Source organism: Cucurbitaria berberidis (genome assembly GCF_010015615.1).
Source record: "Cucurbitaria berberidis CBS 394.84 unplaced genomic scaffold K460scaffold_2, whole genome shotgun sequence".
Classification (NCBI taxonomy): domain Eukaryota; kingdom Fungi; phylum Ascomycota; class Dothideomycetes; order Pleosporales; family Cucurbitariaceae; genus Cucurbitaria; species Cucurbitaria berberidis.
The window spans coordinates 5578101-5603068 of NW_024468936.1; the positions used below are offsets into that span (position 1 = coordinate 5578101).

The window sequence follows — 24968 nt, forward strand, 5'->3', positions numbered from 1 at the left end:
GTAAGTACGTGTCACTGCAGATCTTGTGCTAGAGACCAATAGCCATGAAAAGTAGCATCTCTGACCTGATTTTGAAAGTGTAGTAGAGTGGAAAGAGACCACAGAGTTGTGGTTCAACGATTGTGTTTGGTAATTTTCGGATATATACGAGTTCCGGTATATACAAATATCAACAGAAGTCACTCTCTTACGAATGAGCCTCAACATCCATTTCGGATATGGTCCCATGCGTCTCCGAGTAGCGACATGCTCATGCGGGAGGAGCGACAGGCAAGCCGGTTGGCCTAGGACCAACAGGGGCTACATGCAGTTAGTATATACGCGTCAATTGCAGGCTTTCGAAAGTGGCATGCAAGCAGGCAGAAGACTTACGGAAACCCGGGAGTCCTGAGGGTACGCCTGGTACGCCGCTTGGGACAGGGAAGCTGGCTATGTGGAGTTAGTTTGTGAATCGTCGTGATCATTCAAATAGAACGTACGGGGACTACGCGTTGGGACAGGAAAGCCGGCTATTATTGAGTCAGTATCTAGGCCCTCGAGATGGTGTCAAGGACAACGTACGGACGCCGCTAGGAGGTCCACCCGGGAATCCACCAGTGGGGACAGGTGCGCCACTCGGGAAGCCAGGGAATGGGCCAGTGGGGCGAGGTCCACCAGCTATTGGGAGTCAGTATCGAAACATATAGAAAGAGACTCCGAATCACGTACGGAAGCCACCGGTTGGAATGGGTGCACCACTAGGGAAGCCAGGGAATGGACCAGTGGGTCGAGGTCCACCAGCTGTTTGGAATCAGTACCGGAACATATACGAAGGGTCGTCAAGGATCACATACGGAAGCCGCCAGTGGGGAAGGGTACACCACTCGGGAAGCCAGTAGGACGGGGTCCACCCGCTGTTCTACATCAGTTTCTATAGTCCTCTTGCAATATGAGAATGCGTACGGAAGCTGGGCAATGGGCCAGTAGGGCGAGGGGGAACCGCTATTGGGAATCAGCGTCAATGTCCCTTCTCGTAAATCAAGATATACATACGTGGGGCGCCAGTAGGGAACCCAGGTACACCCGCGGTTGGGCTGGGCACCTGGCGTTCGACAATAGGCGCAGCGAAGGCACTGTCACGTGTGAGTAATGGTATGAATCAAGTCTTGCCAAGGTGTTGGAACGTACCCAGCGGCCATCATAGCAACGATAGAGAACTTCATAGTGGAAGAGTGCCGGTGTTTGGAAACGAGTACTGAAAGTGATTGACGGCTGAAGTTGATCGAACTAAGACTTGCTCGTTGATATCGTATTAGGGTTCAGATAACCTGCCTTTATACCTGTGTCCACCGCGTTCCCCTGTATCCTGGACTGTGAACAAAAAGTATGTTCCTGACTAGCGAAACGTCATTGCAATCAAAACTCCTATTGGACTGTTCAACAACTAGGGTGGTGTAGATGAGCCTGAATGGCTTGGAACGACGACGCTGCAATAGACAAATTGCAGCGGGGAAAAGTAGGTATCGGTGTCATCTTTCACTCGTGGGTTTTTGCACGGATCATTTTGTATACAAGACGTGATGATATGCGGAAAAGCTTTAGTAGGGCCGTTTGCTTTTGCAAGCACTCTATCGCGAGCAATGGCCAGGATCGTCCGTGATACTATGTTTCGTAGCCGCGCCGCTAGGGGTCCTAATTCCGACAAAGCATGTAAGGATTGAAACATCTCATATCGACTGTCGAATGGCAGGATCCGATGGGTCCCTGGGGACCGGAACCCCCAACGTCGCATACTGACTGGGAGAACTTAATACCAACGGCTAACAAGGTGAATAAAGCCGACCCTTGTGTATCGTCTTGACACCGAGCAAGCGCTGGTGAAGGCATTGCGAGCTGTGAACTGAAGTTCAGTGGGCGTTCTTCGCAGGTATAGCCCTGCAAATTGATTTAGCCTAGCATTATGCCAGCCCCAGCAGGTGAAACATCTGTTGAACAATGACCTCGGGACAGCCTCGCCTGACTGACGAACGATCGGCGGCGAGGAAGGGACGATCATCGAATGCTCAAAAGCCTCTCAGTATTAGAGGGGTGAGGCATGTAGTTGATTTCCTTAGGACTAAAATTCTACTTCTAGCCCGAGAACAGGTATGTGCCGCCTCAGAGTCTGTTTCCCAGGTAAGATCAAAACGTACCTGGCGTAATTAAAGTGCAGAAATACTCAGCAGTGAACAAGGGAGCTATACCACCTTAACCAGCATGCGTAAACCAAGCGCAACATCGCGCCATCTCCACCTGGTCTCAGCTCAAATCTGAAAGGGCCTAGAAGCATGAAAGAAAAGATGAAAAGACGTCAAATATCAAATATAAAGTGGAAATGTTGTTGCAATAAGCTCATGTAGACGAAGTAACTAAGCAAATGCTGGCATCTCGCGGTGTGGTTGGCTAGTTCATAATAAAGCCGCCCATATCTGCCGGGTCGCACCTGCATATTCTCCGCATGTTGAGCGCCGATCGCGCCGGACTTTAATTATCGACATTTTAGTGATTCTGATGGCAGAAAAGGTGGATTCGGGAACGTGGGGAGGCGATGCGAAGGGAATAGGCTGATGATGGCGATGGAAGTTTCCAAGCGAGGTTGGAAGCAGGTGCGATTCATGCACGCCACAATCTCAATCGCGCGCTGTCCATGGCAGATGGCTTGATTCAACATGACCGAGTAGATACGTACGTACCACTAAAGCTCAGTACACCTCATCGAGACTCCTTTTCTCAGCCTCTTTCATCCTCTCCACCTCTGCCACCCCGATCTTCTTCTCCGCATCTAGCTCCTCATCACTTCGTTCCCTTTCTTCCTCGCTCTTTTCGACAATCATGTCGCCCTTGAGTGCTTCTCTTAATATCGGCGGCTGTTCAGCCGCCCCAGGTCGCTTCGCTGATCCGGGTTCATCACTCGTTGCATCCCCATCCCCTAATCTATCTGTCCGAGCCCCTGTCCCCATACCACTCTCTTCTCTCCAACTCTGCTCCGTCTGTCTACGTGCGAGCTTCCGCTCCTTGGATTCTTGTCGCTGCCTTGAACTTGCTCGTAGTAACTTTCGATGACCATTGGTGCTATGATGCAATTGCTGCATGCCAGGAAAGTAGTCCGAGTCGTCCGAGAAACCGTCCCCATGCGCTTTCTGGGGCGGCTGCAAGTGCCGCAGAATAGCAGCTGTTCGCGGCGCGGTGTGCTGGTGGGACGGGCGCAATGCTGAAGCTGCCTCGTCGTTCTCGCTGCTAGAGGCGTCGTTTGAAGCGTCGTTGGGAGAGGCTGGCGTGGGTGGCATTGATAATACAGGCGAAGTCTTCGTGCTTTGCTTCCGCGAAAGTTTCGTTGGTGTTTGTTCGTTGATGACTGAAGCGTGATCGGCTTCTTGGGCCGCAGCGGGGTGGTCTTCCTTCTCGTCGTCCAGACTGGTGGCGGGTGGAGGTAGCTGCTGCGACTGACCCCCAAGGAAGTCCATAGTATTCTTCCGCATTGGCCGGCGTGGGTAGTTCACCTTGTCGTGGTTGCAACCATTTACACAGCCACCCCAACGGCGTGTAGGTATTATTGGCGATGAATTGAGCCCTACTTGTCCAGCTGCGCTGAGCGGTGTAGGTCTGCTTGGTGTACTCGAAGACGCACCAGTTGTCCCCTCCTTGGCCGCTCTCCGCTTGAGTTCAGACCAGGTTCGTAGCTCGTTTTGAAGTATGTATCGCCCGCTGTTTTCGCTTTGCTTCATGATGATGAACTCGCAATGATTAACATTACGGAGATCTTCAAAGTACTCGACAGACCAGTGATACCTATGCGACGTTAATACTAGTGAAATGCCAGCCAATAGCAACTGAATTTGCTCACCACTTCATGAGAAACACGCGCGACATTAGGCCATGCGTGACCAGCACGCACACGCTCGGAAAGTTGTCATCGCTGAATGATCTCCATAGACTTTCATTGAAGCCACTGACTCGATCGTATGCATCTGCCGCACTCTCGCCGTCGGGAATGCGGTAGAAGAAGTGACCGTAGTCTGCTCGCTCCTGCCACATCCTCTCCATCTCGGCTGAACATGGCTGGAAGTTGCCGAAGTCCTGTTCTCGTAGCCGTGGCTCTTCGAAGACGGTGATTTTGTTTCTCGGAAACGGGGATGGAGTCGGGTCATCCGAGGTTAGGGTGCGGAGGATGCCTTCAGTGGTTTCGCGTGTTCGACGGTAGGGGGAGGTGAAGAATTGGAGCGTGTCATCGGGCTTGAGCAAAGAGCGGAGTGATCGTCCTGCTTCTTCTGCCTATAGACGTCACGTCAGTGCTGGCTCGTTCGAGTACAAGTGTGGGAGAAGGCATACCTGAGTCCAGCCATGTTGCGTGAGCTTCACCCTATGATCAGGAATGAACTGGTGAATGTCGCGATTCTTGTTTCCTTCGGACTGCGCATGGCGAATCAGGATAATCATCTGAGCCTCTATTAGCTCTTGCTCGTCGTGACTAGGTATTGTGGACCTACGCGGGGTTTCCCCATCTTGAGTTGGAGATGGTGTGCTGTTGTTCTTGCGTTTGAATATGCGATGGGGTATTTCAAGAAGGTAAAGTGTGGACCGGTCTAAGGCGGGAACGATTTCTGACCTCAAATGCAGGCAAAGCGCGAGATAAGTTGGTGTTTCATAGCTGAAGCCCAACGTGGGGAAGGAACGACTTCGCTGGCGGGAGTAGCTTGCTTCGCCCGCCGTACCGCGGTCTTGCCCGCAAGACTTTAGTCCAAGCGTCTGGAAACCTCTCGTCCACATCTCAGCGCTGCTTGATAATACAATCTACAACCCACTACATACGGCCGATCCTTTTACTACCGCTCGCACGCCATCTGAATTACCACATCGTATCCCGCGCGCCGCCGGACCACCGCAGCAGAAGCCTCGGGCGACCCGCGCATCTGCCTTCACACTCGCGAACCCAGCATCTACTCTACCACCATGTCTGAACCTATCCCCGAATCAATACCTACATCCGCCGACCCGCGCTCCAAGCGCCCCACAAAAAAGCGCGCCCTCACCCCGCGCACAGCTCAAGCCTCGCAAGTCGAAGCCCTCTTTGCAAAGCCCGACCGCGACATCCACATCCCCGGCTCCGCCCTCTCCAAAAACCTCGCCCTGCCCCCAGAAATAGTCGCCAATGTCCAAGGTTCCAGTGCGGGTGCAGGCAGTGGCGAATTCCACGTCTACAAGGCGAGTCGGAGGAGGGAGTACGAGCGGTTAAGGATGATGGACGACGAGGTGAAGAAGGAGGAGGATGAGAAGGAGTTCAAGTCACGGAAGGAGGATTTGGAGAAGAGAGATAGGGAGAAGACGGAGAGGAATAGGCTGAAGAGGGAGAAGGCGCGGTTAAGGAAGGAGAAGGCGAAGAAGGGTGGGAAGGGGAGCGGGGAGGGGAGTGAGCGGGATGGCACGCCAGCTGCAGAAGATAGAGGGAGGAGAAAGTTGGTCCCGAATGCGAATGGGCTGAGGGCCGGTGAGGAGGGTTATGGGGAGGAAAATGAGGGCGGGGAGGTCAAGAACGCTGAGGAGATTGGCCTCGTGATCGAGGATGATGACTGAGGCGACAAGATCGAGTGAGGATATCACATCACACGTGAAGATATTTTTGATACCCGGAGAGAGTTGACGTTGAACGTTTGCCGAAAAGGACTGCCCTCTTTGAACCGTGGACTTTATGAAGGACACGATCGTTTGAGAGTGAGGGACGGGGTTATATCTCTGGTTTTTCAAATTAGGTTTTATTCGACAATGCTTTTTAGAACCCACACATATGATCAGGGGCTGAAGGATCATCTGGGAATAACATATATAATCTTTAGTCTCAGTAGCTTCTTTAAACTCATGTATATATAAAGGCGCACGAGGGCGCAGGGAGAAGAAAAATGCAAGTCAGCCATTATGCTATATGCAAGATGCCGTGAAGAATAACTCAGACATGCCTAGTCCCATCTACCGGGGCTACTAGACATCGAGCAGGAAAGAAAGACGGAAACGCCACCCCATCCTCTACAAGAAACATATCGTATAAGTGCCAGGGCCTGCAGTCATTAGATTCCTTAGAATCCATACTGCCGCCTAGACTGCGCCCTCGGCCTCCTTCCTCCGCTGCCAGGCCCAATGTCGATGCTTTGTAACTCCAGACTAAGTGCCATATCTTCATTCTGTACTGGGCGTCCCGTCTCAAGCGGTATCTTTGCTGGGATCGGTGGCGCTCTCCCACCGTACCCACCTCCTCCGCCTCGCTCATAACCTGGACTGCTGCCATAGCTGTTTGGAACTGGGCGTTCGCGGAGAATGTGAGTGTCGGACATAGGGAGGGAAGGCGAAGAGTCGTATGATGACATGGGACGTTGTTGGTGGGTGCGCTGTTGTAGCCTGCTGCGATCTGCTGAGCCTGGCTGCGTCGCGTCGTAGTCCGCAAGCACCAATGCGCTGGAGTTCGCAGACGAAGTATGGGCGCTGAAATCGTGTCTCGCCGTAACCAACGCGCTACTAGGTAGATCAAACGTCGTGCTCGCCGCGCGTCTTAAACGGTCTCTCTCTACACGTTCCCGCTGATATCTCTCCTCGCGTTGTCTTGCAGCCTCGAGGTCTCTGCTACCATTCAACTGCGCCCTTGACCGCACCGTTTTCTCTTTTACTGTGCCCTTTGGCGTGGGTTCGGGCGCCCAATTGTCGATTGGAAGATGGTCAGAGGCATCGACGACACGTCCACTAAACGTAACGATCTGGCCCTTGTCATTGTATTCCATGCGGCTGCCCGGTCGCTCGTCTTCGGATACTCCTGGAGCCGGCGACGTTGACGCTCTGGGATTGTACACGTCATAGCTATCTGGGTTGAACGCCACTCCAGACATCCTTCGCTCGCCATAGTCTTCAGTGGGTGGAGGCGGTCGAGGCGAGACAGATTTCCGAGTTGGCATACTTCGCACAGGTCCTCTAGCCGTGCGCTCGCTCGCCGGGTTTGGTGAGTATCGGGGACTTGCCCCAGGGCTCACCCCTGGACTTGTAGCTCGAGGCTTGACAAGGGGTGTGGGGTCATAGAAGGGTGAAGTACGTCGAGGTTGTTCTGGAGGGTCATGTGGATAGTCGTAGGGTGAGTTGGCTGATGGAAACGACTGATGATGTACTAATTCCTGTGACTGAACAGGAGTTTCGTACTCAGTAATTGCTCGATATTCCGCAGGCTCCGAATAGTGACGTAGACGGGGTGGGGTCTCGTAAGCCGGCGGCGCTTGGTAGACCATAGAGTCCCTTTCTTGTCGGGCAGGATTGAGTCCAGGGACTAGGCTCAATGGCAAAGCTGATGTCTCTTGTCTCAAAGGCGAGGGGGCCATTGTATCCCGGGATACTGGTCGACTCGATGATAGCTCTGCAGAGCGAGGAAGGGTCATTCTTCGCTCTGACGGTTGTGGACGGCCATAGTCAATGGACCCGTATGATTGAAGCGGCGCATCGTAACCAATCTGACCGGCTTCCTCCCGGTATCGCGAAAAGTTTAAAGGCGCAGGAGTCTCGTTAACATAGCTAGGTGGTTCCTGTTGCTGGGGATGGGGCAGAGTGCTTGCATTTCTCCTATGGACCGGTGGTGGGGGTGGAAGGTCCTCGTCTACCACCATAGGCTGCATAGCACTCCCCTCGTCTTCTACCATTGGCTGCATGGCACTTCTCCTTCGGGCAGAACCCAGATCATGCTGCGGGGGCGCCTCGATGTAGCGATTTTGATAGTAAAGTTCAGAGGAGGAGATTTGCTCTTGGATGTAGTCGCGGCTTTGGATGGTGCGCAAGGGTGCAACCTGATAAGCCGGGTCTTGATATGGGTCCTGAGGGTACGACGGAGAGCGATCGTTAGTGTATCCGTTGTCCTGATAGTCGTAGTGCTCTTGCTGCGCTTCTTGTTCATAGCTGTGCTGGGTCGGAACCATTGGAGCAGAGTGCGAGTGGATAGGTTCGGCAGGCGGTGGTGGCTGCTGGGAGATGCCTCGAGTAGCTCGAAATTCATCCTGGGACATTGTTCGAAGACCCGGATCCCTCACTTGTTGAGGTAGTGGATCGATAGCTTGTAATTGATAAGGCTTGGGTGCTGCGTACGACATATCGAAGCTCTCCTCTCTGGTTAAATCGACCCTAGGGTTTGACGAGCGTGGATTTGGGGGAGTGCTGTATGCATTCTGGGGCATTGGCGGGCGCTGGGGCGTGTTCTGATTTGACATGGGTGTGCCGTTCAGCGGAGATGCATCTGGTACAGGCCGACGGGACGGCGTGTCCGGTTGACTCTTCTGCTGCAGCGTCTGCTCATTCTGTTGTTGGTGCCGGGGGGAGCCCAACTCTCGAGGACCAGCCCTCACTCCACGCAAGCCTCGATGTTCTGGTGTGTTGACTGGCGACGGAGACGCGCCCGTTGGGTCGGTAGGAAGCGGCCTTCGCTTGACTGGCGTACTTTCACGCGGTCCGCCAACGGCTGCGCCCTGGCCATCCGGTCGAAGTGATTCCCGTCTCTTCTCCGGGGCCGGCTTCTCTGCCTTGGGGCGTGTGTCATAGTAGGTGGATTCTATGCGGATCTCTCCAGCGTATTTGCCCTTGCAAGTAAGGCCATGCCAGTCGTCGCTCTGGCCCCCGCCCGGCGTAATCACAGCCTCGAGATTGGCCCATGTCTCGCCAATCAGCTCCGTCTTCTTGTCGTCGTTGAAAACGGAGACTTTGAGGCGCTGGTAGTCGGGCGAGTCGTGGACAGTGAAGCGTAACTCTTGGTCCCTGTTTACGTGAGTACTTGGCTGTTTGACCATGAGCGAACGTGCTACTCACCATTTTGGTGTCTGACCTCCACGCTTGTCTGTCTTTGTTTTCTTCGCTTCCTTGCCTAGTCGAGCTGCGCAATACGGGTCCTGCTTCCCCATGGTCCTCTTGTTGGGCAAGTTCCTCGCGCGGTCCATGATTACCACCAGGGTACCTATCACAGGCCCGTCAACTGTCATGTCGGAGAAGATGCCCGCGGTATGCGCCCCGCCAAAGGCAGTCATGTTGGCTGCTTTGGTCGCCATGATGCCTCAGTTCCACCTCGTGTTCCCAGATGTCCAAGAGTAGTGCGAGTGCGTCGAGCGGGTGGTGTGCGGCGAGAATGGCGAGAGGCGCGCAAGGAACCGGGTCGAGTAGCGATACAGTGCATGCGCTGCAATTGCGAGATAATGAAGGGAGTGACTCGAGGTCTAGTTCGAAGGAGAGGGCGACGACGGCAACAGCGACAGCGACTGCAAAAGAGCGACTGAACAGCGGCCGAGGGTTGGCGTGGATCGTGTGCAGCAGTTCGGGGCAGTTGGCAGATACATGTCCTGTTGCTTATGTTTATCGGCCGTGGCTGGAGGAGGCCCAACCTCGCAGTGACCCCGCCAATCAGGCGCACATGTGGGCCCCGGATCACCCATTGCGCGCGCCCCGAGCGATCTAAACCTGCTGTACCTTGCATCTCTAACACTCCAGTTTCTAATTCAGTTTAGTAGTCTGTTTCTGTTTTTCCTGCGAACGCCTCATCACCCGCTCTCACATGCTCGCTCGGCCTGTGGAATTCGATGTGGCTGGGCTCCAGTGTAAACACCCGTTCCTTGTGTTGCTCACTCACAAACAGTAACAGCTCGGATGTTGCGGGTAGCCTCACTGAGGATCGAATCTTGGATGGATCCACCGTACGCGGGGCCTCGCAGTGTACAATACGTACGCCCTCGGATATCTCTCCCGATCAATTGTGGTTAGATTCGCCCATGATGTCTCCATTTGCGTGGGTGACAAGCACTTGGCTTACCTCGAGGCCCATTGCTTTCGTCATACCCTGCCCCTGTGTCTCTGTTAGCTATCATATATCACACGCTCTGACCCATAACCTTTGCTATGCATTCTTCCACTCTGACACTAGACCGAGTCATGTCCTCCGCGTAGATGTTTGGTCTCGCATGTTCACCGGGCGACGGACAGGGATATCGTGGATCTCCCGCACGCGAGCTGTTCATCAACAGTGTTACCAGCCTCTCAACAAACGCCTTACGAGCCTTCGATTTTCTTACAGGTGGTTCCTAGTCCTTCACAGAGCCCATCTATTGCGCCTGCACTTTTGCATTGTACGCTGAGCGCAATGAGATCCGGCTAAAGTACCTTGTCCTAGCATAGACCCTGACAATAGGTAGCCTCGACGTTATTTGTCTAGCGAGGAAGTCAATTGGAGCAGCTAAAGATTGTCCGGCACTACGAGAGGCTGGTAAACATTCAATATATCAAGAAAATGCTATTCGCTGGCACGCACAGTTCAGTTCAATCGAATGCACGATGAACATTTGCCTATTTCTATGGACTACGGCACGATAAGTGATACCGCAAGAAGACAGTCCTGCTTCTTGCTCGGTGTATCTACTTCACGTTTCCATGAATGTATGCGAGTGTTCGTGCTTAGCGGTCCCCCACATGCAGGTCATTATCCGCAGCGGCCGTTCTTCACACTATGCGCCTTCACTCTTCAATGAGCAAACGCAAGTGAGCGAGTGGGTGGGTGGGTAACCATAGTGAGTGGGAGAGTGAATGAGTGAGAGTGAATGAGTGCGTGAAAAGGCGCTTCCACACCGCTACCGCGTATCACGAGTATCAGGACAAACGCCCACGCATATAAATCACAGCTATCCAGCTTCTTCTATTTCCTCCTCACCTTGCACTCAATTCAATCGACCAAAAATCTCAACTTCAAGCCCACGACCTTTCCCAATTCACACACTTTCATCATCATCCTAAACACCAAACCACAAGCATGAAGGTCGCTATCATCATTGCCGGCATTCTCTCTGCTGTCGCCATGGCCTCTCCTCCCACGGTACTTTTCCCCAATTCCTAGAGTTACAATATTACCCACAAGAATTACAACTGACGCCCTCAAGATGTCGCTAAAGCGCTCGTTCGTCGGCGTCGAAGTCAACGGCAAGATCGAGCCGGGTCCTTGCGTCGAGTGCCCTTGCGATGTAAGATACCAGCTCAGAAAGTTCACTTTCGAAAACAAAGCTAACAAGGGAAAGGGATGGACGGGTACCTGCACGTGCATCCCCAACGGCTGCTGCTGCACGCGTTAAGCCAACACATGCCTGCCTCGAGGTCGTTCTGCCGCCGATTCACCTTGACTCGATATCCTCAACATCTCCCTCGATACTGTGGATGTTCCACACATGCTTGGTGGACTATTTGGACAAACGATTATGGCACGGCATTGGCGAGGGTTTTCAGGTTTCATTCTACGTGTCCTTGCATAGGCATAGAGTAGTAGGCTAAGGGTCCACATCAATCTCCGAGTAATTTGATCTCCTCATAATATGCAACTGTCTCTAATTCTTGGCTTTGGTATGATCTTCTGAGCAGACGTGACCTGTGACTTGTAAGGAAGATGGAATGCTCCCGAAGAGGTATAGCTTCATTTCCTCGTGACAGCGCGTCCTCGCGTTTTGCGGCTTCTCGCTTCCAACCCTGCACATCACCACTATGCCCTCACCCGCGACACAACACTTACACTGCATTCGATACGTCACTGCGAAGCGATTCAAAGCATATATCACCCCGCAGTCCTTAAAGCGCAAATGAAGACCACACGATGCCAACACACACGCCCTCCCCGCACCGCTTCTTAGCGCCCAATCCGCTTGGTAGCCAAACCTCCAAGCCGAAACCACCGTCCAACCTACGCAATGTGCTAGCTAGTCAAACACCCAAGCCCACTGTAGCGACGCGTCAAAAGCCAGAACTCCAATTCAAAAAGTTGACGCCTGCGAAACGCTTCGTCATTACCCCCGCGCGACCTACACCTAGGGCAGAGAACCTCAGCACGGGCAAGGAGGGTGGCAATACGGCATGGAAAGACACGCGCACGGAGCTCACACCACGTTCGAAGCCGCGTAGGAAATTCGAACGCGTGGAGAGTATCCAGGAGTCGAGTCAGTCAAGTGCAACGGCTACGCAGGCTGATGGTGATCGAGAGTGTGTTGTGCAACCTGTCGAGGATCATGGAATGGATTCCAGTGACGATGCGAAATTTGAGGAGGAGATGCTCTTTGAGTCGGTAGGGCGCAAGAAACGACGCCTTACATCGCCGCCGAGCTCACCCTCGCGCAGCCAAGTATCGGAGCCGCACACGCCGCTCCCAGCACGCAATCCAACAACGCATCGCTTCAAGGCTCCGGTAACACACACGCCAGCTGACTTACGTACCTCTCATACCGATATTTACGCTTCCACACCTTCTGGTCCATCCATAACTTCTGCGCCGCATAAACCCCAATTTCTCCTCCCGGCTCTCCCCACCTCCCCATTGAAACCTAGCAAACCTCTGCCGGAGATCTTCTCCCCTTCGCGCAAGAATGGCAAATATGTCCCCAATGGTCTCGCCTCTACCGTCACAGGATGGGTTATCGAGACTGCGAATACTGGGTTTGCGGCTCAAGATAGAAGTACAGGCATCACTTGGGGAAGGGATCGGGAAGACGGCGTGAGGTTGAAGGTGCGAATAAAGCATGTCTCCACTGGCATTGTGGAAACAGAGAAAAGGCTAGAGGCTGAGTGTTTCGCCGGCGGTGTGATATTTGTCAGAGGAGACACGGAACCTGGTTCATACAACACTTCTCGCGCCCCGAGCCCTATCGGTGATGATGGGGTTTTGAAAGTTTTGCTGGCCGGGAATGGTGGTGCCAGAGGTGCTGGTGGTGTTAGGATCAAAGTTGGAGGTATAGTGGGGATCAGGGCGCCCACGTGGGAAGTTGATGTAAGTGGAGAGAAGTGGCTTGTTGGCGTGGATTGGGTGGTGCTGTGAGGTTTTGAGATAATCTAACGATTGATGAGCATGGAAATGACAAGCTATGAGTATTGCGCACACATTGCAGTAAACCGATCATAATATGATATCAAATAGAGGTTATCATTCTCACTACATTTATAGCACCTGCCTAGCTATACGTAATCATCGTAGCTTCAACAACTGCCTTTTGTAGACTGCCTCTTGAGATGTTGTCTGTAAGTACTCGCAAGTCTCTTCGTCTTCATGCCTTCCAGCGTACATTACTCGTGCAGATATTCTTACCGCCTTGTTCAGTGACCAGTGAATCAGTCATAGTGCAGTAGGCCCGCACTTCGCTCCACCCGGTTGTACACTAAGCTCAGGAGCCAATCTTTCCGTCGTCGACTCGTCGTCGCGAGCCCAAATTTCAGCCTTCCTCTTCAAGGTAGCTAATGTCTCTCTATACTGACTTCGCGGCTCGCTCCACACTTCAACAAGGCCGTCATGTACTATGTCAGCCAACTCCATGGGGTCTTTTACCCTATTAAGGCTGGCAGCGAGCTCTTCAGGAAGGATGCTTAAGCAGCGGCCCAGGAGGCAACCCATCGTGGAGGCAAGGAGATCTCCGTCCTCCCAGAAGTACTTGTCTTCCTCATCAGAGGCAATATCCGTATCCGAATCATCTCCACGCTTGCATCGTCTCTTCCGCTCAGTCATGCGCTTGCTATCTGTTCATATTAGCATACTCTACCGCAAAGGCCATCAGCACACTCACCACCCGCACCAGTCCTCTTAGTCTCACGCACCCCTCGCACACTGTCCGGCGTACCCATCACGCCAGCCTCCCCAGTGATCTTGATATGACCCACTTTATGCAGTGCAACAAAGAGGTCGTTGACCAGAGCGCGGCGAAATCGCATGGCTTGGCTGAAGTCGTAACCCAGTCTACTGAAATCGGGCCACTCGTATTCATCATGCGCCTCGAACCAGTTGAGTGTCTTCAAGATGTCTAGTCGGCCCTCGTCTGGGGTCTTGTAGCTGATGACTGGTGAGGTGTCGGACGAGAACTTGAGGGCTGCTGCTACCATGTGAAGAGCCCAGTCGACTAGATAAGCGTTAGTAGAGGCTAGAAATGTTTACAGCGTGGAACTTGGGGGAGAGACGTGGGGGGGAGAGTATGTGAGGGCTGTACAAACCTGGTTTCACGAGCTGTGTGCCTTCACTGGGCTGTGTGGCCGGCGCACTGTTCGCCATTGTGATGCAGTTGGTTGCAGAGCAAGCGTAGGCTATGCGAGTGTTTGCGGCTATGAGTGTGATAGAAGAGGGTGTGAGCTTGAAGTGAGTCGAGGCATCTTCCGTCGTACCTTCCCTTCACATCCAGTGACGACATCAGCTGATCTGGCGTTGTGTTCGTGAGTAGGAAGGAGCATGTGCACCTCCTAAACCAAGATCAGAGAGGCGCCTTGTAGCACCAAGCGATACCAAGGCTCCGATAAATTCCCATAGTTGCAGCTTTCATACTAGAGTAAGTATGGTAGGTAGCTCAAAATTGCTACAGCAAGAACTCGAGCAAACCATCTTCATGATGGTGATCTGGAAGCAAAACTACTACCGAACAAAGTTCCAGAGCATATCACATTGGTCCAAGGATGCCCAGCCCTCAATATTCCATCCATCGCGCTTTCTGCGGCGAAACGCTCGGAGCCTACAATGACTATAAGAACTTGGAGAGAACTGAGCTAGAAGCAGGACAAGAAGAATATAGAGTAAAGAAACAGTTGGTGGACAGAGAGGAATGATATAATGAGTGAGAGAGAACAAGGAGACGAGAGTAGAGAGTCAAGGCCGACTGGGAGGCTGCGCTTCAAGCTGAAGCACTCGTTGCGACATCGATTGGAAAGGCTATGAAGCGATGCCTAGGATACCCAATGAGCACGTGGATGGCCGTGAAGAGACTGTGAAGGACAAATAGTCCTAGTCAGCAAACGGGTGCTAGGTAGGGGCAAAGATCTGACGGCAAATGGCGTCGACGAAACCGGATTTGTCCTTTGAACGAGCAGCTACAGCCTTGGGATACGTTGCCAGCATGGGTCATATATCATCGATGCATTTACATTTCGCATTTCGGCAAGAGTTCAGAGTATATCCAGCCGATCCTATCCGACATGTGCAGCAGTCAGGCGCCCGTAGCTCAAGAATCAACTTGCCTTGCTAATACGCGAGACGCAGCGACGTGTTCTGATACGCAATCATCTCCTCGAAGCAACTCCATAGTTTCTCAAGAGGCAGAGAAGATAGATACTGAATCGATCTACCCTCGGGTCGCGACACTACTGGAACATGTGCTTCGACGACAGCCACGTGATATGGACTCGACTTTCCAGCGAGCAGCCGTTTTGCATAGCCAGCCAGTATCATCGACAGTATCTGACGCTATGCCCCTGTACCCATTTGGAGACAAGTCACATGTCTATTTGCGTTGATTGGGGCATTGCGCAGTCAGAAGCGAACACGTACAGCAACGACATTCGCTGTCGGATCCGAGTTGCTTCCCCTCTATTTCATCAACCTCGATAGCCGCCGCATATATCCCACGCTCCGATGACTGGATGCACGTCACCATGTCGCCCGCCCGATAGATTGGCAGTGAGGAGCTGGGTCGCATGGAATCTCGAGCGGCGGGTACAGATCAATGGGTAGCGGATGCTGTTCAATGATTGACCGCAACCTCTGCTGCTTTGTTGTACAGAGGGCCCTCGAGCGTGTCAGGCGGGTCTCTGCTCTCTGGTTGTCCCACGTTGCGCGGGCGGTGATGAGGGAACAGAGTTGGAACGACCTCGTGCTCGGGTCGGCTCGCAGCCTATTCCAGAAGGGAGCGTTTTAGCGTGTGTTCGCTTCGTCCCTGCTCCCCGGCTTCGACACGTCACTCCACCTCATCATCTACTCTACTCAACCTTTTTGGCATTTGGTTATCGCTCCTGATGGGTGCCCCTGCATCGCGGACCCTCTTTTGGGCGCCAAAAGGCGTCGTGGATGGGCGCGCTCTGCTGGCCGGCAGGTTTCGACGGTCCCCACGCGCGCAGCCGTCTCGCTGGCCGCTTCTAGGGCTGTGGAAGGTTACCACGAACGCTGCACCACGGTTGGTGTTGGCGACACATGCTGCAGCTAAAGAGGCATCGGGCCAATGATCAGAATGTCCTTGCAGCGAGCACCCACCTCTCGGACATGACATTCTCTCACTTTCAGCGAACTATGTTTCCCTACGTGGTCCAATGACACGTACAGGCCAAGCTCCCCTTCCCAACACGAGCCCTGCGGGAGCACACGGTTCTGCCAACGTGAGGCTTGCCGGTCCATTTCGACAACTTGCGCGAGGCTTTCATTCTGTGATTGTTCCGATCCTGTCTTGTGACGCTGTCCTGCATCTGTCTTTCGTCCAAGTCAGCGCTCCGTCTCTGTTTCGTCCCATTGAGCCGCCACGCACATCGCACCTCCACAATCTGTGCTTTTCTTCTCCTGACTGATCTGCTTTTCATTCGTCTCTCCGCATTCAATCCCCTCTCCCCACGTTGATGTCGCCACTACGTACCTGCCGTTTGTTATATTCCGCAATGGGGCGACACAGACGTCAGATATAGCACGTAGCACAACTTATCCATCCTTTGGATTTCGGAACACTCAATTGAATTTGTTTGTCCAAAATGGCACGCCAGTTTGCCAATGTCTCGATTTCGCCGTGGGCGAATCCGTACAACAGCGCTGGGGCCAACACTGGAAAGAACTTCTATGCGACTGCGACCACTCCACAACAGCAGCCAATCTACCGGCGGATAGTACTGCCCCCTGCCCCGATATTTTACCATCCAGGCGTTGAGCAAGTGATTGGTGAAGATAGCGATGGCGACGATCAAGCAGGTATGCTCTGGAAGGTATATTCCATGCTACTTTTCCAATTGACTATTTCGTAGACTCAGGAGGCGCTCCTATCTTGCCAGAAACCCCAGAACCTCCATCTGCTCCTGAAGCACCGCCTGAAGCACCATCTGAAGCTCCCGAGCCGCCACCTTCACCACCGGCTGCGCCAGATGCACCCCCTCCCACCGAGGAAGCGCCCACCCCGTCACCGCCGGTAGATATTGTCCCTGAAACCCCAGCAGTTGAAATTGTACCAGATGCACTTCCAGAGTCAAACGCGGACACGGCACCAAGTAGTGGGGATGCAACTACGGAAGGTGAGGCCAAGGTTGAAGATGTCAAGTATGAACCGCCCGGTCCAAGCGAGGATGGGGACGGGGGACCAGTTGCAGAGGCTGATCCCCCTCCCCCGCCGCCACCGCCTGCGCCTCCAGCAGAAGACATAGCAGCAGCACAGGATGAACAACCTACACAAAGTGAGCCAGCACCCCCTCCTCCCCCGCCACCACCAGCACCCCCAACAGATCCTGTACCAGAGACTGCTATTGTAGAGAGTGAGAAGAGTGGTGAGTCCGAGCAGGCCGCTCAAGAGCCCCCAAAGTCCCCCGTTGAAAAGTTCGTCCACTTTGCCTCTGACACAAAAGCACCAGACGCAGGCAAGAAGAAAAAGGACGAGAAGAAGAAACTGCTGTTTGGTAAGGGTAAACCTACTGCTTTTGTACGCGTCAGAGATCCGGCCCCTGCTCCTCCACCGCCACCGCCACCAAAGGACGAAAAGAAGAAGAAGACTGATTTAGTTGGAATCATCAAAAAGAAAGAGCGACGGGGCTCCATACTCTCTGTTTCTTCGATCGAAAAACCTACTGTCAAGGAAGAATCGCCTGGCCCCTCCAAGAGAAGGCTCCTCAAGTCGGATGATTCATGGAAGAAGAAGAGAGATGACAAGAAGTCCAAGGGCAAGAAGGTGAGAAAAGAGGATAGCTCAAGTGAGGATAAATCGATCACTGCCGACGACGCTACGACATCTGAAGTCCCCGAAAGCGTTGCAAGCGAAGAATCTGCAGAGACGCCGTCGGAAGCAGTTACGAATGACGAGGCATCATCACCGCCGCCAAGTGAACCTCCTATTGAAACGGAAGAAGTCAGTGTCGGCGAAGCTATATCTGCTATCGAGGAAGCGGTCAGTGACGATGCTCCCATCGAAGAACAGCCTCCTCCACCTACCGAGCCCAGTGCTGAGGCTCCCACTGAAAGCGCACAACCACCTCCACCAGCAGAGCCCGCAGCTGAAGCTCCAGAGCCTCCTAGCGATGAAACGCCACCTATTGATGAGCCTGCAGAAGAACCGGACGAAGTTGCCTTGGAGCCGACTGCCGAGCCTGAATCTGAACCTGCAGCGGAGCCCGAGGCGCAAGTCGAAGAGTCTAGCCAAGAAGAACCATCTTCGGACGACACCCAGCCCGCTGTCGAGGAATCAACACCAATTGAAGAGCCACTCGCTAGCGAAGACGTGGCCAAGGCCGAAGATCAAGGGGCTTCAGAAGAAGAGCCTGTAGCAGAATCGTCAGCTACTTCCAATGAAGCGCTTGTCACAGAGGAACCTGCGGTCGAGGATCCAGTTGTAGTAACAGAAGCTGCTGTAGCTGAAGAGGCATCTAAAGTCGAAGAGTTGCCTGCAGCCGAAGACGCACCTTCAGCCGAAGAAGTACCTGCAACCGAAGAGACACCTGCACCCGAAGAGACAACTGCAGCCGAAGAAGTACCCGCAGTTGAAGAAGAAATTTCAATTGAAGAAACACTACCTGCAGTTGAAAAGGCACCTGCGGTTGAAGAGGCCACTGCGGTTGAAGAGGCCACTGCGGTTGAAGAGGTACCTGCAGTTGAGGCAGTGCCTGCCTTGGAAGCAGAAACTGCAGTCGAGGAGGCGCCTGCGGCTGAGGAGGTTCCTGCTGCCGAAGAGTCAACTCCAGAAGCCGCGCCTACAGCTCTAGTCGAAGACACACTCAATGAAGGAGAAGTGCAAGCTGCTGAAGAGACGACACTTGTGGAGGAGACTCCAGCCGCAGAAGACTCGCCTCCGCCAGAAGACCCTCTAGCGGCAGAGCCAGAAGCCGAGAGCGAACAGACGTCCTCCGTAGACAAGGAAGTTGTTGAGGACGAACCCAAAGATCTTGAGGAAGCTGAGTGTGACGAGACGCCGAGCAATGAAGTTACACCTGTTTCAGAAGGAAGCACGACTCCCGAGACTGAGACTCTTGTGGTCGTTGAAGACGTTCCTCCAGTCGATACCACTCCAGACGAGGAATCAACGGAATCCCAACCCACTGAAGAGGTCATCGAATCCAGCAATGTTGAGCTAGTCGCCGATTCCCCAAAAGAAGAAATAGTTGTCGAGGATGTAGTAGTAACGGGTACGTGAGCATGATTCACGAGTTCATGTTAAAAACAATGCTAACACGATACAGAGGAGGCCCAGCCTAAAGTCATAGCCGAAGACAGGGAAGATGCATCTAATCCTGCCACAGCCGAAGTGACTACGCCAGAAGGTTGTGGGGAATGTGAAAGCCCCACGGAAGTCGCTACTCAAGAGCAAGAGACACCCGCCGAGATATCTACAAATGAAACGCTGCCCGACGAGACAGAAGCTGCAACTGAGTCGAGTTTAACGACTGAGGATAACTCACCGGATCCATCTAATCCAACTGAGACCGCGACCGCGCAACTCACTGCGGATGCCCTACAAGCCAATCCTGAAGTGCACGCGAGCGATCCAATTGAGACCGAAGATTCTACAGATTCTCAGGATAACGAGCCCAACATGGATCAAGAGGAAACAGCACCGGCTATGGCTGAATCTATCTCGAAAGAAGACGAGGGCTCCGAGACTGCTACGGTTAAGGAGACCATGTCACTGGCTGAAGGGGTTGTAAGCAGCGATCCATCGGACCAGTCCGAGCCGAAACCCGAGGATGATGAAAACGACCATCCTCGGGCTGATGAGTCGAACATTACTCTCTCAGAGCCCGACGACGCTAGTACTCAATCGAAAGGAGCCGAGAATATCGAGTCATCGGATATCGCCAGCGTGGAGCAGAACAATGACGAGGCCGCCGAGGACAACGAAGAAGACTTGACTGCTCCAGCCCCGGATAAGGAATTAGAGGAGAGCGCTGCGCCAACTGCGATCACTGAAGCCATCCCAACAGAATCTTTGGAGCCAGTATCAGAAAAGACTGGAACACCTCTCGAGAACGACAAGAAATTAGAAGACATTGAGACCCCAGTAAAGGCAGCAACTCCTGAAACTGAAGCTGTGAATGATGAGCCTCCTGTCGAACCCGACGACATCGCTGCAGAAGAGCATGCCATCGATGTCAAGCCCGCAGTACCCCAAGAGGCGGTAGTGGCCGAACCCTCAGAGACACCACACGATGCGCCCGTTTCATCAGACGCACCTGGATCAGATGGCGTTGTCAATGCACCGAATGACATCGAGGAACCAAAGCAAGAGCTCAAAGATGAACCCTTAGAGAACGATTGCGAAGATATCAAGACGGTCTCGGAAGTGACGGATGCTACTGACGCCGTCCTGAGCAACCCACAAGATACAACTACACATGAGCCTCTTCCTGACCAGCTAAGTGTGATAGAGCAAAGCAACCCAGCCGAAGCGAAAACGGATACACCACAAGATGAAAGTCCTACAGGTACACAGGTTGACGAGGCGAGAGCAGCAGAAGCCGGTGACGCGACGGAAACTCTAGAACAGCCTTCAGGTACGTGGTTAGTTTTCTAAAATCCCTCTTTGCGTTGGCCAATTTTATTGGGTTTCCCCACGCAACTATCGATAGGTTGATGCATGCGCCGCATCGGGCTGGGACGTGTTCCATGCTGCATCACAGCACATCTTATTGGACACCCAGGCCGCCTACTGGTGGTTCCAACCAACACGAATCTGTGTCACTACACCTTACTTTGGCCTGTCTTGTCATCACGTCGAGGCATTTCGTTGAGCCCGGCCTCGGGCTGCAATGCATGCGCGTAATCTGCCACAGATCGCGACATGCGTGGCTTTGCTCCGCGCTAGCCTCGCTGTTGCACACGACTTCTGGTTCCCGACTTCCCGTCTGATCTCACATATTTTTTTCTTTCGTCGCTGTCATCTCCTCTTCTGTGCCACTTTGTTTTCTTATCGCGACACGTGCTATTTGTGTCAGTGCGTGTGATCGCTGCCATCGCGACTGACTTTTGAATAGAAGAACGCCCCCAAGAAAGCAGTGATCTAGGGCCCGAACCACAATGCGCGGAAATAACAGCCGATGCGATAATTGATCCTGGTTCGGATCCGGTCTTAGACAAGGCTGACGAAGAGAAGTCGAGTGAAAACCTGCTTGCCGACGACTCCAATTCGCAACAGGCCAAGGAGAACGAGATTGCTCCCACAGAATCCACACACCCACTTACAGATGATGTCGTCGCAGCGGTAGAAACAGAACAGCAAATGGACAACGAAACTTGTACGCCAGAGGTGCTTGGTGATGTCACTTCGACAGAGGTAAGTGCGACTTCATGATGACATTCCGAACAATTGCAACGACATCTTTGTGTAATGAATCACGGCCGAATAGAATCAAGCTAAAATCAACATAGGTTGCTCTGGATTCTGCTTCCGACGACAAGAACCTTGATGTTGCGCCTCCTACAGAGAACGTTTCAGAGGTTAGCCTACCGACTGAGCCGGATGTGGACGAGAAGATTGAAGGGCTCGAACCGATTCAGGATGATACTGTAGCTACTTCCGAGCCTCAAACGACACTAGGAGACTCTACGGATGTTCCAGCCGAAGATGTTATCGCAGAAGATAGCTCAGAAGGCACAGAAACGGAACCATCAATTGCGCCTACTCACGACGATGCAAGCTCCGCAACGACGGTGGAAGAGAGTCAAGGCAACGCACAAGAAGATGTAGTAGAGGAGAAGCCTATCTCTGAGCCGATTGCAGAGCCAACACAGCCGCCAACTACGGAACTTGAGGTCCCACTCGAAATCCCAGAATTTACACCGGAAATCGCCCTGGAAAGTGACCCTGCGAAGGCCGAGTCGATTCCTGACGCTGAAGCAGTCTCCGATACTGAAGCAGTCAACGACACCGAAGTTGTCCCTGACGCGGAAGCAGTCCCCGACAATAGTTCGGAAGAGGTTGCCTCGAATGAGCCCACGGATGAACACACTGAGACTACCATGACACTTGAAGAACCATCACTGGATGAAGAAAATGTAGCCTCCCCGGATACTCTTACTGAACCCGAAGGTGAAGAAAGTGCATCTGCGGACGTTCCCGAACCAATTGATGCCCCGATTCAAGAGCATACCCAAGAAACACTTGACTCCGAAAGTCCCGTCTCTACTGTCCTAGCCGCGGAAGTCGAGGCCGAAAGCCCTTCAGAAGTTCAAGACAGTGAACCCAAGCCTGAAGAATCCACTGGAGTTTCCGAAGGCGATGACACTCAAGCACAACCGAGTGAACAAGAGCCGAGCTCAGGTGATCCGAAACCAGAATCCGTGTCGACGGATCAAGCGGAAACTGCTGAGTCTCAAGCTTCTCAAGCTCAGGAACAGAATGAATCTGAACCTGCGGCACCAGAAGAAACCCAGGCAGACGATCAGCCTGCCGAGCAAGCTGATTTAGCGGAGGCGCCTGAAAAGTTGTCTGACGATGCAGTTGAAGCGCCGCCGGTGCCACCACCAGTACCAGACGAACCGGGCGAGCGAATTCCGCCGCCAGCCCATGTCGAAGAGCCTGCTACCGAAGAGCCTGCTACCGAAGAGCCTGCTACCGAAGAGCCTGCTACCGAAGAGCCTGCTACCGAAGAGCTTGTTGCTGAAGAGCCTGCTGCTGAAGAGCCTGCTACCGAAAAGCCTGCTACCGAAGAGCCTGTTGCGGAAGAGCCTGCTGCGGAAGAGCCTGTTGTTGAAGAATCCGCCGTTGTCGAGGAGCCTGCTGTCGAAAACCCTGCTGCCGAGGAACCCGTTGTTGAAGCACCCGTTGCCGAAGAGACCGCTGTCGAAGAGGTCGCTGTCGAAGAGCCTGCTGCTGAGGAGCCTGAGGAACCACAGTTGGCTGAGCACCAAGAATCAGCTGAACTATCAGATCAAAAACCACACGCCGAAGAAGATGTGCCGGCGCAAGGAGTCGACGAGTCAACAACTCAAGAGCTGGATGAAGTGCAGCCTACTACCCCACCGGCGGAAAGCTCGGATGAGAGGGACGCTGAAGACACACAGGATCCGCCTGCCGAAGAGAATAATCCAAATGACGGGCCAACGGAAGTACCAGAAGACAGTCAACCGCCACCAATTGAGCCAGATAGTGAGAAGAGCGAACCTGCTCCAGAAGCAGCAACAGTGGAAGAAGCACCGCCCACAGATCTCGTAAATCAAAGTGCATCCATTGAATCTACGCTTCCTACAGAAGACACCGCCGTATTAGAGGAGGATACGGGCGAGGAGGCACCCGCAGAACCTGTTATAGAACACGCGCCAATCACAGAGAGCCCCGTCGCGGAAGAAGCGCACCCAGATATCGACCCAACACAGGAGCAGGGTCAGCCGTCTCCAGGTCCCCCCTCAGGACCTGAATCGAACCTGGACCTAGAGCCTATAGAATCCACAGAGCCTGTCGAGGAGGTGAAACCGCCAGCCGAGCCTGAGCTGTTACCGGAACCGGAACCAATTGCTGAACCAGAGGTCTCCACAGGGGAGGAAGCAGTGCGAGAAACTGAAACTACGATCGAAGCAGAGCCCCCAACAGCTCTGGAGCCAGTTCAAGAACAGTCCATAGCACAGCAAGAGCCGGAGGTTATTTCTGACGCAGTCCCAGCCGACGACAAAGCGGCTGAGAACAGTGCTCAAGCAGAAATCCCAAAAGACGAGATTGTGCTAGTGCCGGAGCCTGAGGCGGTCGAGCTGGTGACAGAGGTCAAAGATGCAGGAGTTCTTGAGCAGCAACCAATACTTGACCCTCCTCTAAACCCACTATCTGATGATATTCCAGCGGGGAAATCAACTGACGCAGGTAAAGACATCGATCAAGCGCCTCCACTACATGCTACAACAGTGTCTCCGATAGTCGGCACATTCGCAGAAGATTCAACGCCCAAGACACGAGACTTTGCAGTAATAGATGAACCTGCATCTGGCGCTCCTGCTAGAGAGAAACATCGACGCCGTCATTCTCATACACAGCGCGACGATAAGCCTCCCTCGCGCCGAAGGCGTGAAAGTGAGGTGAGTATCAAGGAACGGCCGACGTTTCCAGGTATGGCACTGTTCGCTGCTGCGAAGCTCGCAGGTGCGCCTAAGAACAAACGTCATGATAGCATAACGGAGCGCGATTCTACGCGAGGTAAAGATCGGGTTCGTGAGATGGAAAAGACAAGCAGCAGCAGTAGCAAAGAGCGAGCTGACCTTGACCACCGCTCACGTCGCCATCGCGACAGTAGGGGTGACGGCAGGCGCAGCAAGCGCCGAACACTGGAAGAAACAGAAGAAGAAGCAGAGACACGAAAGCGGCGTGAAGCCCGCAGGATTAAGAAGGAGCAAGACGCGGCAGAAGAGGCTGCCAGGTCGCAAGAAAAAGAACAAGCACGCCAACAGGAGCGTCGCGAGCAGCGTCGTGCAGAGAAGAAAGCAGAAAACGAGCGTTTGAGGGCGGAAGAAGATCGACGAAAGCTGGCAGAAGAAGAAAGATCGGCGAGGGAAGAGCAAGAGAAGATCATCCGGCACGAAAGGCGGCGCCTACGACATGAGGCAGAGAAGGAGGCACGACGATTAGGGCTTGAAACAGCCGAGCAAGCTCAACTAGAAAAGAAGAAGGCACGACGATTGGAGCGTGAAATGGCCGAGCAAGCTGACCGAGAGATGGAAGAAGAGAAAAGACTGCGACGGCAACGAAGGGCTGAGCGAGAAAAAGGCAAAGTTTCTACTCCAAAATCTAGGGAACAACCGGTTGAAGTACTTCGCGACGCTGCTCGTCGAGCAGCGGAAGAGTCCAACGAAGATGCTCCTCTGTCTCCGCCCACACCAGCAGATGCAGACTCCCCTCGAAGTGCTCCTCGCAGACGTATGAGCACTCGAGAACCCCCTCCCACTGTGAAGCGAAACAGTCTGTTTGGTGGGATCTCGCTTTTTGGACGCTCCAAGACAGATTCTGCAGTACAGCAATCGAAGTCCA

General features: G+C 53.4%; 8 protein-coding genes across 8 annotated transcripts; 4 read left to right on the forward strand and 4 right to left on the reverse strand.

The window, feature by feature from the left end:
* Positions 1-108: 108 nt before the first annotated feature.
* On the reverse strand, positions 109-1202 carry K460DRAFT_393944 (uncharacterized protein; the record flags this gene model as incomplete). Its single annotated transcript, XM_040935961.1, has 9 exons — positions 109-300; positions 373-429; positions 480-509; positions 562-657; positions 709-780; positions 834-893; positions 943-981; positions 1033-1112; positions 1168-1202. 9 exons carry the CDS (start codon positions 1200-1202, stop codon positions 251-253), a joined length of 519 nt encoding a protein of 172 aa, XP_040791571.1. The 3' UTR covers positions 109-250.
* A 1518-nt stretch (positions 1203-2720) lies between these two features.
* K460DRAFT_353922 (phosphoglycerate mutase family protein) lies at positions 2721-4520 on the reverse strand (the record flags this gene model as incomplete). The annotated part of the gene is made up of 4 exons (XM_040931751.1): positions 2721-3807; positions 3863-4290; positions 4348-4455; positions 4506-4520. The coding sequence occupies 4 exons, from the start codon at positions 4518-4520 to the stop codon at positions 2721-2723; spliced, it is 1638 nt and encodes a 545-aa protein (XP_040791572.1).
* Positions 4521-4777: 257 nt separating this feature from the next.
* Positions 4778-5837, forward strand: K460DRAFT_84005 (DUF1168-domain-containing protein). The gene has a single exon (XM_040938739.1). The coding sequence runs from the start codon at positions 4969-4971 to the stop codon at positions 5587-5589; it is 621 nt and encodes a 206-aa protein (XP_040791573.1). The 5' UTR covers positions 4778-4968; the 3' UTR covers positions 5590-5837.
* A 249-nt stretch (positions 5838-6086) lies between these two features.
* Positions 6087-9071, reverse strand: K460DRAFT_375745 (uncharacterized protein; the record flags this gene model as incomplete). Its single annotated transcript, XM_040934803.1, has 2 exons — positions 6087-8784; positions 8836-9071. 2 exons carry the CDS (start codon positions 9069-9071, stop codon positions 6087-6089), a joined length of 2934 nt encoding a protein of 977 aa, XP_040791574.1.
* Positions 9072-10497: 1426 nt separating this feature from the next.
* K460DRAFT_364933 (uncharacterized protein) lies at positions 10498-11380 on the forward strand. The gene is made up of 3 exons (XM_040933088.1): positions 10498-10879; positions 10944-11024; positions 11079-11380. Exons 1-3 carry the CDS (start codon positions 10817-10819, stop codon positions 11130-11132), a joined length of 198 nt encoding a protein of 65 aa, XP_040791575.1. The 5' UTR covers positions 10498-10816; the 3' UTR covers positions 11133-11380.
* Positions 11381-11539: 159 nt separating this feature from the next.
* On the forward strand, positions 11540-13019 carry K460DRAFT_364934 (uncharacterized protein). Its single transcript, XM_040933089.1, has one exon. The coding sequence runs from the start codon at positions 11645-11647 to the stop codon at positions 12854-12856; it is 1212 nt and encodes a 403-aa protein (XP_040791576.1). The 5' UTR covers positions 11540-11644; the 3' UTR covers positions 12857-13019.
* Positions 13020-13150: 131 nt separating this feature from the next.
* Positions 13151-13923, reverse strand: K460DRAFT_280436 (uncharacterized protein; the record flags this gene model as incomplete). The annotated part of the gene is made up of 2 exons (XM_040928402.1): positions 13151-13548; positions 13599-13923. Coding segments are annotated over 2 exons (723 nt in total), but the record flags the coding sequence as incomplete, so codon positions are not given.
* Positions 13924-16287: 2364 nt separating this feature from the next.
* K460DRAFT_84137 (uncharacterized protein) lies at positions 16288-20640 on the forward strand. The gene is made up of 4 exons (XM_040938741.1): positions 16288-16735; positions 16789-17211; positions 17386-19146; positions 19201-20640. Exons 1-4 carry the CDS (start codon positions 16522-16524, stop codon positions 20529-20531), a joined length of 3729 nt encoding a protein of 1242 aa, XP_040791578.1. The 5' UTR covers positions 16288-16521; the 3' UTR covers positions 20532-20640.
* The last annotated feature ends 4328 nt before the right edge of the window (positions 20641-24968 follow it).

What these genes read in the sequence shown, in the direction of transcription:
- K460DRAFT_84137 (XM_040938741.1), top strand. Translation starts at nt 16,522, where the DNA reads ATGGCACGCCAGTTTGCCAATGTCTCGATTTCGCCGTGGGCGAATCCG. An exon ending in CGATGGCGACGATCAAGCAG is followed by an intron (nt 16,736 to 16,788) that starts GTATGCTCTGGA and finishes ACTATTTCGTAG; the next exon opens with ACTCAGGAGGCGCTCCTATC. An exon ending in CGAGGATGTAGTAGTAACGG is followed by an intron (nt 19,147 to 19,200) that starts GTACGTGAGCAT and finishes AACACGATACAG; the next exon opens with AGGAGGCCCAGCCTAAAGTC.
- K460DRAFT_364934 (XM_040933089.1), top strand. Translation starts at nt 11,645, where the DNA reads ATGCCAACACACACGCCCTCCCCGCACCGCTTCTTAGCGCCCAATCCG.
- K460DRAFT_84005 (XM_040938739.1), top strand. Translation starts at nt 4,969, where the DNA reads ATGTCTGAACCTATCCCCGAATCAATACCTACATCCGCCGACCCGCGC.
- K460DRAFT_364933 (XM_040933088.1), top strand. Translation starts at nt 10,817, where the DNA reads ATGAAGGTCGCTATCATCATTGCCGGCATTCTCTCTGCTGTCGCCATG. An exon ending in CCATGGCCTCTCCTCCCACG is followed by an intron (nt 10,880 to 10,943) that starts GTACTTTTCCCC and finishes GACGCCCTCAAG; the next exon opens with ATGTCGCTAAAGCGCTCGTT. An exon ending in GCGTCGAGTGCCCTTGCGAT is followed by an intron (nt 11,025 to 11,078) that starts GTAAGATACCAG and finishes AACAAGGGAAAG; the next exon opens with GGATGGACGGGTACCTGCAC.